This window comes from Salvelinus namaycush, chromosome 11 (assembly GCF_016432855.1).
Source record: "Salvelinus namaycush isolate Seneca chromosome 11, SaNama_1.0, whole genome shotgun sequence".
Lineage (NCBI taxonomy): Eukaryota > Metazoa > Chordata > Actinopteri > Salmoniformes > Salmonidae > Salvelinus > Salvelinus namaycush.
In genome coordinates this window covers 10,569,591-10,587,364 of record NC_052317.1, presented here as the reverse complement: position 1 = coordinate 10,587,364, position 17,774 = coordinate 10,569,591, and the positions used below count along the sequence as shown (strand labels likewise).

The following is a 17,774-nucleotide window of genomic DNA, read 5'->3' as shown; positions in this document are numbered from 1 at the left end:
AAGGCACATCTGTTAATTGAAATGCATTCCAGGTGACTACCTCATGAAGCTGGTTGAGAGAATGCCAAGAGTGTGCAAAGCTGTCATCATCAATGCAAAGGGTGGCTACTTTGAAGAATATAAAATATATTTTGATTTATTTAACACTTTTCTGACTACTACATGATTCCGTATGTGTTGATGTCTTCACTATTATTCTACAATGTAGAAAATAGTCAACAACAAAAAAAAAACTTGAATGAGTAGGTGTGTTTTCCAAACTTTTGACTGGTACTGTATATTTGTAGCTTTGTTATTCTAGATAAGTGACAATTAGATAAATCCAACTCCCTCTCCCTCTTTCTTCTCCTCAATCTCCCCAGTGCTTCTGCTTCATGTACCAAGGCCAGAAGACACAGAATCAGATATGGACAAAGACGAACAAAAACAGAACTGGGATGGGAAAAAGGTGAAATCCACCTAGATCTGGTGACATAGTTTTAGTCAGAAGTTTACATACACCTTAGCCAAATGCATTTAAACTCAGTTTTTCACAATTCCTGACATTTAATCCTAGTAAGAATTCCCTGTCTTAGGTCAGTTAGGATCACCACTTTATTTTAAGAATGTGACATTTCAGAATAATAGGAGAGAGAATGATTAATTTCAGCTTTTGTTTCTTTCATCACATTCCCAGTGGGTCAGAAGTTTACATGCACTCAATTAGTATTTGGTAGCATTGCCTTTAAATTGTTTAACTTGGGTCAAACGTTTCAGGTAGTCTTCCAAAAGCTTCCCACAATAAGTTGGGTGAATATTTTAGCCCATTCCTCCTGACAGAGCTGGTGTAACTGAGTCCAGTTTGTAGGCCTTGCTCACACACAATTTTCAGTTCTGCCCACACATTTTCTATGGGATTGAGGTTAGGGCTTTGTGATGGCCACTCCAATACCTTGACTTTGTTGTCCTTAAGCCATTTTGCCACAACTTTGGAAGTATACTTGGGGGTCGTTGTCCATTTGGAAGACCCATTTACGACCAAGCATTAACTTCATGACTGATATCTTGAGATGTTGCTTCAATATATTCACGTAATTTTCCTTCCTCATGATGCCATCTATTTTGTGAAGTGCACCAGTCCCTCCTGCAGCAAAGCACCCCCACAACATGATGCTGCCACCCCCGTGCTTCACGGTTGGGATGGTGTTCTTCGGCTTGCAAGCCTCACCCTTTTTCCCCCAAACATAACGATGGTCATTTTGGCCAAACAGTTCTATTTTTGTTTCGTCAGACCAGAGGACGTTTCTCCAAAAAGTATGATCTTTGTCCCCATGTGCGGTTTTTTATGGCGGTTTTGGAGCAGTGGCTTCTTCCTTGCTGAGCGGCCTTTCAGGTTATGTCGATATAGGACTCGTTTTACTGTGGATATAGATACTTTTGTACCCGTTTCCTCCAGCATCTTCACAAGGTCCTTTGCTGTTGTTCTGGGATTGATTTGCACTTTTCGCACCAAAGTACATTAATCTCTAGGAGACAGAACGCGTCTCCTTCCTGAGTGGTATGACGGCTGCGTGGTCCCATGGTGTTTATACTTGCATACTATTGTTTGTACAGATGAACGTGGTACCTTCAGGCGTTTGGAAATTGCTCCCAAGGATGAACCAGACTTGTGGAGGTCTACAAAAAAAAATCTGAGGTCTTTGCTGATTTCTTTTGATTTTCCCATGATGTCAAGCAAAGAGGCACTGAGTTTGAAGGTAGGCCTTGAAATGCATCCACAGGTACACCTCCAATTGACTCAAATTATGTCAATTATCCTATCAGAAGCTTCTAAAGCCATGACATAATTTTCTGGAATTTTCCAAGCTGTTTAAAGGCACAGTCAACTTAGTGTATGTAAACTTCTGACCCACTGGAATTGTGATACAGTGAATTATAAGTGAAATTATCTGTCTGTAAACAATTGTTGGAAAAATGACTTGTGTCATGCACAAAGTAGATGTCCTAACCGACTTGCCAAAACTAGTTTGTTAACAACACTTTTGTGGAGTGGTTGAAAAATTAGTTTTAATGACTCCAACCTAAGTGTATGTAAACTTCCAAATTCAACTGTATCTCCACTGTTATACAGCCCTAACTGAGTTGTATTGTATTCTGAGTTGTAATTTTTATTTTCTCCCTTAGAATGCTTCATCAAGGTCCAAGGTCCCAGGAATCAAGTGAGTACTTCAAAGAGTTCCACAGACTGTAACATTTAAAAAATCCTGCCTTCATGTGAGCTTTGAATGGCTGATTACGATAGCCTGCGACAGCTGACAGATTATGGTGGCTTAGTAATGTTGATGTTTTTTCACCTGTAGACATCTTATATTTTGGAATACTTTGAGATCTTTGAGAAATGTTGTGGATCCAGCCATTTCTGGCTGTGTATGATTTATGTTATTGTTATTTTTAGAATGTGAACAGAGTCCCTTGCATGGATCTCAGCAGATATGTGTCCTGATCTTATAAGAGGGGAAACAACTGGAGACAATTTGCCTTCCCTTTGGCTTGTGTGCAATTAATTTTTAGCTTTTTAACAACTAATTGACCGATGTTGGTTCCATTGTTTGAATTCCATTTTGTTTTTTCTTCTTCTGTGAGCTGAATGTGTAGTTTCTGTAGAGATTAATCAGATCAAGCCTGATGTGTGCGATGTAGTAGGGAGTTGTAGTTTCCAACAGAAAAATATTCAACAAAGTTTAGCTCAGAAAACGTGGTAATTAACTACAGTGACCATAATCCATTGCGTGACCTCCTACTTGTCCAGTCTGTGTGGAGCACTGAGTTGTTATAAGAACGGTGTGGAGCAGACACAGAGACTGAGGGAAGACCGACTGCATGATTGAGGAATAAAAGCAGTTGCTTCACAAGGTATTGCTACCAGAAAATACACAATCTAAGTGATTGATAGTTGGTATTCAGTAGTCATAAAAGTATGCCATATTTACTTTGAAGAACTACTAAAATAAAGCAAAACAAATGTTTTATTAAAATAAAGTAATGTGAATAAATGATGGTTAATAAGCAGTAATGGGTAGTCACTACCATTTAATAGTTTTTAAACTTTTGTATTAATTGTTTAATTCTGTGTTACAGCATTCAGCCCACATAATGCATAGTGCATTTAATAAAAAAATAAAATATATATATATAGATACCGAAATGTTTTAATATTCTAACCGAACCAACCTCAAAAAGCACTAATCGCTCAGCACAACATGATGCTCAACTTCCTATCCGGCTTGAAGGACCATGTACACTACCGTTTAAAATAAATTTCCTTGATTTTGAAAGAAAAGCTACTTTTTTTGTCCATTTAATTTAACATCAAATTGGTCCGAAATACAGTGTAGACATTGTTAATGTTGTAAATGACTATTGTAGCTGGAAATGGCTGATTTTTAATGGAATATCTACAGCGGCCCATTATCAGCAACCATCACTCCTGTGTTCCAATAGCACGTTGTGTTAGCTAATCCAAGTTTATCATTTTAAAACGCTAATTGATCATTAGAAAACCACTTTGCAATTGTTAGCACAGCTTAAAACTGTGGTCCTAATTAAAGAAGCAATAAAACTGGCCTTTAGACTAGTTGAGTATCTGGAGCATCAGCATTTGTAGGTTCGATTACAGGCTCAAAATGGCCAGAAACAAAGAACTTTCTTCTGAAACTCGTCAGTCTATTCTTGTTCTGAGAAATGAAGGCTATTCAATGCGAGAAATTGCCAAGAAACTGAAGATCTCATACAACGCTGTGTACTACTCCCTTCACAGAACAGTGCAAAGTGGCTCTAACCAGAATAGAGAGGAGTGGGAGGCCCCGGTGCACAACTGAGCAAGAGGACAAGTACATTAGTGTCTAGTTTGAGAAACCGACTCCTCACAAGTCCTCAACTGTCAGCTTCATTAAATAGTACCCGCAGAACCACCAGTCTCAACGTCAACAGTGAAGAGGCGACTCCGGGATGCTGGCAGAGTTGCAAAGTAAAGCCATATCTGAGACTGGCCAATAAAAAGAAAAGATTAAGATCGGCAGAAGAACAGAGACACTGGACAGGCGAAGATTGGAAAAAAGTGTTATGGACAGACAAATCGACGTTTTTGAGGTGTTCAGATCACAAAGAAGAACAAATGAAAAGATGCTGGAGGAGTGCTTGACGCCATCTGTCAAGCATGGGGGAGGCAATGTGATTGTCTGGGGGTGCTTTGGTCGTGGTAAAGTGGGAGATTTGTACAGGGTAAAAGGGATCTTGAAGAAGGAAGGCTATCACTCCATTTTGCAACGCCATGCCATACCGTGTGGACAGCGCTTAATTGGAGCCAATTTCCTCCTACAACAGGACAATGACCCAAAGCACAGCTCCAAACTATGCAAGAACTATTTAGGGAAGAAGTCGTCAGCTGGTATTCTGTCCTATAATGGAGTGGCCAGCAGAGTCACCGGATCTCAACCCTACTGAGCTGTTGTGGGAGCAGCTTGACCGTATGGTACGTAAGAAGTGCCCATCAAGCCAATCCAACTTGTGGGAGGTGCTTCAGGAAGCATGGGGTGAAATCTCTTCAGATTACCTCAAAAAATTGACAACTAGAATGCCAAAGGTTTGCATGGCTGTAATTGCTGCAAATGGAGGATTCTTTGACAAAGCGAAGTTTGAAGGACACAATTATTATTTCAATTCAATCATTTTTTTATAACCTTGTCAACGTCTTGACCATATTTCCTATTCATTTTGCAATTCATTTCATGTATGTTTTCATGGAAAACAAGGACATTTCTAAGTGACCCCAAACTTTTGAACGGTAGTGTACATTTCCATTTAAATTGGCAAAGCAATTCATTTTTTGTCCTGAATACAAAGCCTTATGTTTGGGGCTAATACAACACATTACTGAATAACACTCTTTATAGTCACCCTAGTCATAGACTGTTCTCTCTGCTACCGCACGCCAAACGGTACCGGAGCGCCAGGTCTAGGTCCAAGAGGCTTCTAACAGCTTCTACCCCCAAGCCATAAGACTCCTGAACAGCTAATCAAATGGCTACCCAGATTATTTGCAGTCTGCTTTCCACCAGACACTGGGAGATTAATTCACCTTTCAGCAGGACAATAACCTACAACATAAGGCCAAATCTACACTGGATTTGCTTACCAAGAAGACCATGAAAGTTCCTGAGTGGCAGAGTTACAGTTTTGACTTAAATCGACTTGAAAATCTATGGGAAGACCTGAAATGGTTGTCTAGCAATGATCAACAACCAATTTGACAGAGCTTGAAGAATTTTTAAAAGAATAATGGTCGATTGTTGCACAATCCAGGTGTGAAAATCTCATTGAGACTTACCCAGAAAGACTCACAGATGTAATCGCTGCCAACGGTGCTTCTACAAAGTATTGACTCAGGGGTGTGAATACTTATATAAATTAGACATTTCTGTATTTTATTTTCTATGAATTAGCAACATTTTCAAAAAACATGTTTTCACTTTGTCATTATGGGGTATTGTGTGTAGATGGGTGAGAAAAAAATCTATTTGAATTCAGTCTGTAACACAACAAATTGTGGAATAAGTCAAGGGGTATGAATACTTTCTGAAGGCACTGTAAATACATGTAATTCTGTCCTTTTAATTGAAATACTGTAAAATTCCATTCATTCCTATGGAGGGACTGCTTCTTCTTCTGAGTACCAATATGGCTGACCGGTGGAGTCAACACCTCTTATTGGCCAATACATAGCATCAGCAATCCAGGGCTGATATACATCATTGATACTACCTCAACTATCATTATGGGGATACCGATCAACTCTTTTTCTATTTTCAGTATATTCCCGTCTCCGGATCAGGATCTGACCGCGACACTGATGCCATCAGCCCACGACACGGGCGGTGGCTCCCTGCCTGATCTGACCAACATCCAGTTCCCCCCTCCGCTGCCCACCCCCCTGGACCCCGAAGACTCCACCCTCAGCGCCTCCAACAGCACGGGAAACCTGGCCCCCAGCCACTCACACAGTTTCAGTTCCACCAGCCAAGGTGACCTCTGTCCTCCACCTTCCAGAACAATAGATATACAGAGTTTTGCAAACCGGGTTTGAAATTCTGATTTTTCAAAAGTGTGAGGAGATGATGACAACGTATGGTGACAAAATGGCAAACAGTTTGCCAAAATGTATTTATGGTGCCAAAATGTATCTATCTATGACTCTATTGCTCTAGCTTTCTATGAAACTGTGGGAATTCTCAAGGGGATGTTTGCTGTTTTGTGTCCCACCAGGACAGACCACCTCCCAGCAAGGCAGGCAGGACAACATGGTCAACCAGGACTCCCACCAGCACCACTCCCTACAGCTCTCCCCCACCCTGTCGCCACCGCTCACCCTCGCCCAGGTAGCACGTACCGTACTTTACCCTTCTAGCACTGTGATTGTTGCATATTTCTAAAGAACCTTCCTTGTGTATTGACAATTATTGTATTCTGTAGTTGTATCCTCCCTATTTGAATGCACTTAAAGTTGCTCTGGATAAGAGCATCTGCCAAATGACTAAAAGGTAAGAGAATGGAGGAATGTAGTAGATGTTTGTAGACCTAATTCTCCCTTTTCCCCACTGACTAATTTCAAACCCCTATGTCCATCTGTCTCAGGCGGAGACCATAGATGCCATGACTCTGGAAGCGCAGATGTCCCAGTATGCGTTCTTCAGCCAGTCCTCCTCTCAGCAGCAGCAACAGCAGCAGACCACTCAAGGACTGACCAGGCTGGTCCAGCTCCCCTCCCCTCTGAACACCTCCTCCATCCAGACACAGAACTCCATGGATATGAACTCGGTAAGCTTACCTAATCAAACCCTTCCCTCTTCAAACTTTTCCCTGTCCTACACTACTATGTCCGTAGGACAATATAGTACTCAAGCCCACTTAGTGTTCCTACACTATGGAACACAAATACATTTTTTCCTGTTCAACTATCTTTGGTTTGATCTTGAGATCAGAGGAACTAGCCTACTTCTTGAAGTCGTTTTTTCTTTCTGCTGCAGGAGCGTTCGGTAGAGAAATGCTCTGGAATTTAAGTGTCAAACATTTCTTTAGCATCGCCCCAACCGTGCTGAACTTAGAGATTTTAGTGCCCATGTGTAGGCAGATGGTTCATTGAATAGTATTACAATACGAATGCATCAGTTTCTGTTGCAAGTGTGTTCAAATACTGTATACTACCTCTTAGCAGAGTGCAGTTTTCTATCATGACAAGTTATTCTATTTTTATGTCAACTTGATGTGTCTGAAGCTATTGCTAACCCTTTTACTTTTATTTTATGGCTGTAGTAGAGGCATCTGCTTCAGCTATATAGCATCACTTATTTCTTAATTCACAGCATCATTTATTGAGCAACCCATACATAGGTCTTTCTATAAGTTAGGGTACCCGTGAGGATTTCCAACACTGGACAACTTGTTACAGCTGTTGATAAGTCATTGATAATAATCTGCCAATTTTTCATGTCATTTTCATGTCATTACATTAAGATATAAGGGGGTATATAGCTATATATAGCTACATAGCTATATTCAGTACAATTCACAAGTTTATTTAAAACCTATGTTTATCCCTTTATCATGGTTGGTGTCTTGATGGATTTGTCCAAAATCGTGAGATAAAACATGACTTCATGGGAGTTTAAGTTATCGTTATCTATATTAAGCATTACAGTTAAAATAGACATTGAACTTAAACCCTGTAAGAATACTGGATCTAGCTGTCGGTCAGTTTTTTGTATAGAGGTCTCAGAAATTCAGTGTAACTACGTAACATTTAGTCTCCTTATGTTACGGGATGAAAACATTTTTCATGGGCACACAAATCCCAAATAATAAATTGAAAAATCATCTGTGGTTTTCTGCTTGATTTACAGCAGGGTCTTGTTAGATTTCACAGAGAAAGAATCAGGGTAATGTTTTTGTGCCTCGAATTGGACACAGAGTCTACGCTATTCCTATTAAATATTCTGGATATAATGACAACAAATTACATAGCCTAGTGGGCGTCTTTACATGATCTGGTAATGAAATAACATAAATATATTTTGTTTTCCATGTTACACCTGCAATTTTGAACAATACAAGGGGCTTGAAAAAGCCTACTTGAATTTGGAGCTCAGAAATTCAAGTACTGGAATAGGCCTACCTTGAAAATCAGACATTTCCACAATTTGGGCTTGAGAAGTCCTTGTAATTATTGTAGCCAAATTATAAGTTATCCTACTCCTTTATAATTATCTGTGATTTCATTTTTGATCCGTTTTTGTGAGAGATGTGGCCACTTTCATTTGTTTCCCGCTGCTTCAATTGAAGGGTCTTGCTACTCTGTTGCGATAAAACCATGTATGGTTATTATGAGGAAGACAATATCTGTTGGCTTCTACTTGGCTTTCCATACAAATCCTTCCATTAAAAAAATGAACCTGTTTTTTGTTTACTTTCTCATTATAAAAACAGTTATGGTGAGATTCAAATGGTGAGATTAATGCTACCGCTATTCATGGATTTATTTTGTGTGCCTGCGCCGGCCACATAATGTAGGCTACAGGAAAATCTATGTTAGGCCCTATATGTACAATTAGTAAATGGAAAATAATGTACGATGTGGGAGGTGTTAGTGCGTCGTGGAAGTCATCTTCCAGAGAACGCATAGAGACCAGAGTTGTTTATCCCTATTATACCATGGCTATAATTTAACACATTTGCCCGCAAGAAATGTGTTCATTTGCTGGTAGAAATGTGTTCAACATCCACCTAAGTAGCTAGCCAGTTTACTAGAGAACTACAGTAGTTGCTATGGTAACCAAACAAACGGACCTGCTAGTTTAGCTAACCAAACTATTTGTCCTAGCTTGCTATTATGAAAATCCAATTCTGCCAATAATGTTTCAATTTGACGTTTGCTTTCAAAAGCAGCTCAAACATAGAACATGTAAGAATGAACTAGCCATTGAATTCTACCGTGCAAATGTGTTAAATTATAGCCATGGTATAAAACGGATAATCAACTCGGGGATCTAACGTTATGCTTTCTCTGGAAAATAATGCAATTCCGTTGAACGTTAGTTCCATTCTGCTAGCGTGTCGTGGAATACACCTTCTACGACGTTCACTATTTACCATATAAAGCATAGCATCTCGTTGATTATTTCTTACGTAATGCACACTCTAGAATGCCCTTCAAGCCAATCAGAAACGAGCATTCAACAATGTCATGGTATAATTTAGCAATAATGCACGAGGGGCTGTGGCCAATATACCACTGCTAAGGGCTGTTCTTGTACGACACTACACGGAGATATTGCTATTATAAACTGGTTACCAACATAATTAGAACAGTGAAAATAAATGTTTTGTCTAACAAAACATTCAGCCAATCAGTATTCAGGGCTCAAACCAACCAGTTCATAATATAAATGATACGATTGTTTAACATTGAGGTCCTTGACAATTATATTTAAGTGCTTGGACTTGCCAATGTCTGTATGAACCCTGCTTAAATTATGTATAGTTATAGGCCTGTTGTATAGATGGAGTAATGAATTAATTATTCCTCGAAGTATGTGGAACTGCATGAAAATCTGTTTTATTTTTGTTTCAATCTAGAGGCGAAAGAAACGCACACCTGTTTAGGTGAGGTGCTGGCTAGCGGAGTAGAACAACTGTTTAGGTGAGGTGCTGGCTAGCGGAGTAGAACAACTGTTTAGGTGAGGTGCTGGCTAGCGGAGTAGAACACCTGGAAAATAAAAGGAGAGCCGCACACTCTAGGAGCTCAGATGCAATAATTTAATCACCAACGTTTCGACAGACAAGCTGTCTTCATCAGGGTATAATGACAAACACTGCGGGTCACTAGTTTATAAAGCGTCAAAGAACACACAGGTGTCTGTAACCATGGCCGGGTGTGGCCTGATATCATTGGTTAATTCTCAGATATAAGAAAATACAAAAACATGAATGTATAGCATATTTTTGTTTCAAACCATTTTAAATTGTTTACCCCAATGTCACACATTGGCCCCATTTATTTATAGAAAGACCCACATACTGTACACCTCAGTAGTGAACTGAGATAAAATATGAGTGTCTGTCAATACTGACGTGATTCATCACCTCACATTGGGTGATCATGTGTCAACTCAGCTTCTGTTTGAGTAAACATATACAGTCAACTAACCTTCTATTGCGCGAACATGGAATTTGACCATTGTAGTGGTGATGTGCTGGATCCTGTGGAAGTGGATTGCAGTGCTCTTGTCTTGAGCAGAAGACAGAGAGGAGAGAGCTACTACTGTAAATGTTGATTACTCGGTTATCTTGTTGAAGAATGACCCCAAATGGCTAGCTAGTGAGTCAGCTATTTGCACAGTACACACCCTAAAGGAGGAACAAACCCTTACATAAAATTACTTTTGATCATTGAAGCCACAGAGTCTGAGGGATTCCATTAAAACATTTGATTGTTAGCCTAATTCTGGTCTCTTTATGCAGTTAGGTTAAATCAAAGCCGTGATGATGGTACAAGTCAACTAATACAGGGCATATTTAGCAAAAAATTAGCAAAGACATGAGCCCCATCCTCTGTGTGTATGTGTCCTCATAGGCAGGCTGGGACACACACAGCATACCTTCTCAGAAGGGACAGTCAGTCAGTCAGTCTAACTAAAATGTCCTGTATTAGGGCTCTTTCCCCCAACAGTACCGCAGTAGGGCTGGGTCTTCAGCCAATCAGTCTCCAACCTCTCCAGTCTCCAATCAAGGCTTCTCACCTGGAGGCTCGCCTCAAGTAAGGGCGTGTGGCCAAAACCTGCCTACTGTATACACTGTTCCTCCATCGTAGTTCTGTTTTCGTCGCCAGCTAGGCCTCTTGGCTGCCCCTACTGGCTGCTCTTGTGTCATCAACTCCCTGCCACCCCCATCGTGGTGTCTCGCAATGTCACTGACCCCGTCCCCTCTGCTGCTTCTCTGTGTCTGCATCCTAAGTAGCATAGTCGCTAAATTGATACACTTTAGTTAGTTAGGTGAGTAAGGAAAATGTACTTAGTAGTTAACACTTAGCCACCTGAGCCACCTTTTTATCCTTGCTAGAGTTTTGAATCACTTGTTTATTGTGAAAAATCAAGGAGCAGTGTCCCTCTACAAGGGCCTGTAGGCTAGATGTACATTGTAAGTTCAATGTAAATGTATTACATAGGCCTAAACTTACAGCATTGAACGACTAAGTCATCTCTTGCTAGGGGAAATCTTTCATTGAGTAGCTACATTTGTTGTATTTGTTCATTCGTTTGTGCTTCTGTTGGCTTTGCCCATCGATTCTTTCTCTCATCTAGATGGCTAACCTACAGTGTTGTGGGCTATATGCAGTGCAGCTGACAGTCCATGTGCTAATATCATGTTCTTTTGGCAGGGCACAGATAATGTGGTTCTGAACTTAAAGGGGCATGGCGAAGGCTGCCTTACTGAGTCTGCCTGTGAAAATGCTATTATTTTTACATTAAGGCGGACGATGAAAGAGGATACTCTTTTCGGGTTTAATAAGGATATGCAATTTAAAACTTGAAGAGCATTACTGGACGATTGAATTTTTTGTCAATTCTAGCTTTACTCAGAAAAGGGATTTCCATATGATTTCATATCATTGTATTTATTTACTTATTTAAAGTTAACCAGAATTCTCAGTACAAGGCTTACATGGTAACCGCAACCCTTTTGAAAGACTCCCTACAACATTATCGGTTGTGGGTTGATAACATTTATTAAGAGCTTTCAAGTAGGTCCTAGTATTCAGTGCATGTTGACATATTGGCTGGTTGGGCACTTATATGAACATCAGAAAAACAAGAGGTAAATGCAATTGATCTGTAGAGTCATCCTGAAAGATGAGATGGGCATAGATCTGAAGCGGTTACTATGATGACTTAATCAACTAATGGATGAGATTGAGGTTGAATGCACAGTGAATTAATAGATGGGCTTGTGAAACATGAATCCTGCTGTGCTTGTACTGTATCATGCTTAATCTAGACCGGGCTACAGTATGTTATGGTTTGTTTGCAGGATTGCAGATGTGTGCAGTGTTTTCTGTGTTGCCTGGAGCTCAATGGAAAGCAATACCCAATCGTTTGATATGAATGTCTTATGAATTGTGAAATCATTAATTTACAGAGTTGTGGTGTGATTCAAATGCTCTCTGTGTCTGCTCTTCTTCTCCCTTATTTTATACTTGTGGATTAATATCCTGGTGTTGTTTTTAACAAAAAGAGGGGATATGCTTGTGTTCTAGCACAACTCCATATTGGGAAGTGTATTTGCAGACTTCTATGACCAGCAACTCGCATCCAGACAGACCAGTGCTCTCTCCCAACAGGTAAGTTAAGTTTAACAGTCTACCTCAGTTCTAACTATGCAAGCTAATATTAGATACTTGTTTACATGGCAATAGTTTCCAATATGTTTGCCTCACAACACAACAGGTCTCCAGTTTTTTCTTTGAACTGGATCTTTATATTGGATAAGACACTTGATGTGATGGGCTATCTATTGATCCATTCTGACAATATTTGGGAAACAAAGCGCAATAGAATAATATGTCCATTTTTTTTCCTCCATTGTACTATATCTTTATATTGACCATTTGTGTACAGAAATGAACCCTTGTTGTTCAGTGTTGGCATGTTGATGTGCTGTTTTCTCTGTTCCTCAAACAGCTGGAGCAGTTCAACATGATCGACAACAATAGTCTGTACAGACAGGGCTCAACCCTCAACTACTCCCAAGCAGCCATGATGGGTTTGACGGGAAGCCACGGCAACCTGCAAGACTCCCAGCAGCTGGGCTACAGTAGCCATGGCAACATCCCCAACATCATTCTCACAGGTACTATTCTGACTCACCAGGTGGCTCACTCAAGCCCCAGTAAGGCTAGGCAGTGGAATAGAATTCAGTCAATGTAAACATTCTCTCCATACAAGGCTCTAACTCTTATGTCTACAGGTCTAAGGCACACCTAGCTGTTCCATAACCTGTCTGAATGTTTAAGCGGACTGATGTTGTCAGTGTATCTACCTAGGAAGAAAAAGTACTTACCAGGGCGAGCTCTATCTAAGTCGGCCAGCCCAACCCATTTGTTCTTGTTGGGACAAATATAAAAAGGCACGCCTAAACAAAAAATGATCAAACAAATGACCTCGCCGGGCTACTCAATCCATGGCAACTCTCTTCTCACTGATCACCTGCCGATCACTTGCACGTATTTGTGTGCCAAAGAGCTGTAATTTCAGGTCATTTGTTGGATTTTTTTCTGGGGCAAATAAGGTAGTGGGTTGAGTATGGGGCATGTCAGGGGGCGTGGTAAGCCCATCGACCCGGCTGAATAAGAAAAATAATAATAATAATAATAATTCAGACCCCCATCTTTGTGGTGTAGAGACATTTTAGCATTTTTAAGCAAATTTCCTGCAATTAAAAACATTCCTCCATTGAGCTGAGACACATTTGTGCAGTTCTAAAGCTAATTTCCTGCTCTTCTACGCATTTTGCCATGGCTAATGCTGTGTTATTTTGCTCAAACATAATAACAAAATCTAGACTGCTAGATTCATTGTTTTTGGAATTTTCAATTCTACCTTTCCGTCTAGCTTTTATTTTGGTGATTGTTAGTTCTCAAAGATTGTTATTTAAAATAAATATATAGTTTCATTATATTTTCTTCATACTTTATACGGTGTCTTCGGAAAGTATTCAGACCCCTTGAAATTTTCCACATTTTGTTACGTTACAGCCTTATTCTAAAATGGATTAAATCGTTTTTTCCATCAATCCACACACACACTACCCCATTTATTAAAAATAAAAAACTGAAATCACATTTTACACAAGTTTTCAGACCCTTTACTCAGTACTTTGTTGATGCACCTTTGGTCGCGATTACAGCATCGAGTCTTCTTGGTTATGACTCTACAAGCTTGGCACACCTGTATTTGGGGAGTTTCTCCCATTCTTCTCTGCAGATCCTCTCAAGCTCTGTCAGGTTGGATGGGGAGCGCTGCTTCACAGCTATTTTTAGGTCTCTCCAGAGATGTTCGATCGGGTTCAAGTCCGGGCTCTGGCTGGGCCACTCAAGGACTATCAGAGGGCTTGTCCTGAAGCCGCTCCTGCGTTGTCTTGGCTGTGCGCTTAGGGTCGTTGTCCTGTTGGAAGGGGAACATTCGCCCCAGTCTGAGGTCCTGAGTGCTCTGGAGCAGATTGTCATCAAGGATCTCTCAGTACTTTGATCCGTTCATCTTTCCCTCGATCCTGACTACTCTCCCAGTCACTGCCGCTGAAAAACATCCCCACAGCATGATGCTGCCACCACCATGCTTCACCGTAGGGATGGTGCCAGGTTTCCTCCAGAAGTGAAGCTTGGCATTCAGGCCAAAGAGTTCAATCTTGGTTTCATCAGACCAGAGAATCTTGTTTCTCATGGTCTGAGAGCATTTAGGTGCCTTTTGGCAAACTCCAAGCTCTCTGTCATGTGCCTTCTACTGAGGAGTGGCTTCCGTCTGGCCACTCTACCATAAAGGCCTGATTGGTGGAGTGCTGCACAGATGGTTGTCCGTCTAGAAGGTTCTCCTGTCGCCATAGAGGAACTCTAGAGCTCTGTCAGTGGTCATCGGGTTCTTGGTCACACCCCCGGACCAAGGCCCTTCTCCTCCGATTGCTCAGTTTGGCCGGGCGGCCAGCTAAAGGAAGAGTCTTGGTGGTTCCAAACTTCTTCCATTTAAGAATGATGGAGGTCACTGTGTTCTTGGGGACCTTCAATGCTGCAGAAATATTTTGGTTCCCTTCCGCAGATCTGTGCCTCGACACAATCCTTTCTCGGAGCTCTATGGACAATTTCTCCGACCTCATGGCTTGGTTTTTGCTCTGACATGCACTGTCAACTGTGCGACCTTATTTAGACAGGTGTGTGCCTTTCCAAATCATGTCCAATCAATTGAATTTACCACAGGTGGACTCCAATCAAGTTGTAGAAACATCTCAAGAATGATCAATGGAAAGAGGATGCACCTGAGCTCAATTTCGAGTCTCATAGCAAAGGGTCTGAATATTTATGTACATAAGGTATTTCTGTTTTTTATTTGTAATAAATTAGCAAAAATGTCTAAACTTGTTTTTGCTTTGTTATTATGGGGTATTGTGTGTAGATTGCCTTAGGAATTGTTTTTATTTCATACATTTTAGAATAAGGCTGTAACAAAATGTGGAGAAGGTCAAGGGGTCTGAATACTTTTTGAAGGCACTATCTGTTTTTAGTTGTTTAAGTTTACAATGAAAGTGTTTTTCCATCCAGAAAATGTATTTCTGTTTGTTTATACTGCCTGATGATTTCAATGGCAGAAAAATCAGTGAGCTGAGGTGTGTTCAACAAGTGAAATAGTTTGCGAACGTTAGCAATCATTAGCTAATGCATTCCATTTGTTTTCTGTTCGTTGAGAACGTTAGCTAACAGTATGAGACGGTAGTGTGTGGCGAACATGTCTGTTTCAGGTCTAAACTGCCGCTACAAATAATAATTCTGACATATGGTTTCTATTACATGTAGTAAGAATAGCAAAGTAATTGGCTGTTTGAATATTGCTGTTAAAAACCCACAGTAATCTACACAAAAAGTAGCAGTTTGTGGCTTCACTGTAAGATTTGTTGTTCATTTAAATTGTTACTAAGTAACATGTTCGCCGCAAGCGGGAGCCTTGTTGAACTCACCCGTCAGCAGGTCCATCCAAGTGCCAATGCCGTTTAGCAAACTACAGGCATTTACATTTGTTGGATGACATGAAAATAGAGCACCAGTAGTCGAAAGAAGGATGAAAGAACCCCATACCTACTGTAAAATACAGAATCTTAGATTTTTTTATGGGGCTATTTTGCTTCCTTGGGCCTTTAAGGTCAACGGCATCATGAACATTCCTCAGTACCAACATTTTAGCCAAAAACCTGGTTTCCTCTGCCAGGAGGCTGAAACTTAGCCGCATGTGGATCTTCCAGCAAGACAATAACCCCAAGCACACATCAAAATCCACAAAGAAATGGTTAATTGCCCACAAAATCAACATCTCTCTCTGGACTTTAACCACATTGAAAACCTGTGGTTTGAATTGAAGAGGGCAGTCCATAAGCACAGACAAAGAATATCAAGAATCTAGAAATATTCTGTATGAAGGAATGGTCTAAGATCCCTCCCAATGTGTGCTCCAATCTCACAAAACATTTTTGAAAAAGGCTCTGTGCTCTTATCCTCTGAAGGGGAGGGTGCCGGAGTATTGAAAACAGGGGTGCCAATAATTATCACCCCTATCTTTTTGAGAAAAATGTGTTATTTGTTAAACAAAATATTTTTTCCGGAGCATACAATATAGCTCGGTATTTGTATAATTTTTTGCTCATCTTTATCAAGGGTGCAAATAATTGCAGTCATGACTGTACCCTCATTCCTAACTTTAGCTAAGTTCATTAAAAGTAGAGGTTTTCTGCATTTATTTGGATTTGATTTTGCTTGGCACTCACTTGTTGTTATTGGCTATTCCTTGAAATATTTAATGAGATCCTGTTCTTTATGTGGAGTAAATGCAACTGGAAGACTCTGACATCTCCTCATCTCTCTACCCATGTCTGTTTTAGCCACAGGAGAGTCTCCACCCAGACTGTCCAAGGGGTTGTCTTCTAGCTCTCTGTCAGCTGACATCAGCTTCGATGCGGACTCTCAGTTTCCCCTAGACGAGCTGAAGATCGACCCGCTGACCCTGGACGGGCTGCACATGCTCAATGACCCTGACATGGTCCTCACTGACCCTGCCACTGAAGACGCCTTTCGGATGGACCGGCTGTAGAGCTGCTGCCAAAGTCACCGACTGTGTCGGTGAAACCCGGCCTGAGGGGTTGAGGGCTTGTGTCTGAGGGGAGAGGGCTACTTTTGGGGTGTGGGAGCCCAAGGCGAGGCCCCAGCTGTGAAGTGTGTTCATCCCACCTCCCTTCACCAGCAGCCCCTTTCTAAGAGCTATGGGATAGTGAGGTAGTAGGGAAATTAGTTTGTCAAGAAATGGTCGACACAGTTTGCTTTCTCTCTTCAGAATGGGAAAGATGGATGGCAACGTTGTCATGTCTGGTGGATATTGAGCTTATGGTCCTGCTGTGACTAGTTTGTGCTTACCTTTCTTCATCCCTTAACTTTTTTTTTTTTTTCTTTTTTTTTTACACATGCATCCTGCCGGCCATTCTGTTGGATGCTTTGGTTTTTGTAAAGAAGAAAAACAGTAGGGGCTACAACACTACATTGGTCTCGCCTCCCATTTTGAAGACATTAACTGATTCAAATCATGTCTGCAGGGGAAACTGTTTATCTTTCTCTCACCTGCCATTCTAGATTAGCATGTCTTAGCTTATATAATCACTCATCTGCTTTTCAGAACCGCCCTCTCATGGTAAATCTTGCCCGTCACATTTCCATCAATGCCCTTAACCTCGCTGTCTAACTCACACTAGTTGTATTTATTGGTGCTCTGATTTTTGCCACGAAGTTGACCAGTATTTTACTTTAGGTTCCCTTCCGAACTTGTCATAGTGCTGGTCAACAGCTAAGCGGTTTACTTAGTTGAACAACTAGGAGTTATAACCCTCCCCTTTTATGATTTTCCAGGGCAGCTGAAGTAAAAACCTAAATTCCAGTTTAACAA

At 40.8% G+C, this 17,774-nt stretch overlaps 1 protein-coding gene across 1 annotated transcript in view; it reads left to right on the top strand.

The window, feature by feature from the left end:
• Positions 1-17,307, top strand: part of LOC120055800 (CREB-regulated transcription coactivator 1-like) — a 30,148-nt gene extending 12,841 nt beyond the window's left edge. Inside the window, exons 6-13 of the mRNA XM_039003773.1 lie at positions 363-448; positions 2,164-2,198; positions 5,848-6,101; positions 6,322-6,413; positions 6,670-6,852; positions 12,344-12,427; positions 12,768-12,936; positions 16,723-17,307. Of these exons, the coding sequence (XP_038859701.1) occupies positions 363-448; positions 2,164-2,198; positions 5,848-6,101; positions 6,322-6,413; positions 6,670-6,852; positions 12,344-12,427; positions 12,768-12,936; positions 16,723-16,931 (1,112 nt within the window). The 3' untranslated portion in view covers positions 16,932-17,307. The remainder of the gene's footprint in view (positions 1-362; positions 449-2,163; positions 2,199-5,847; positions 6,102-6,321; positions 6,414-6,669; positions 6,853-12,343; positions 12,428-12,767; positions 12,937-16,722) is intronic.
• Positions 17,308-17,774: the final 467 nt, after the last annotated feature.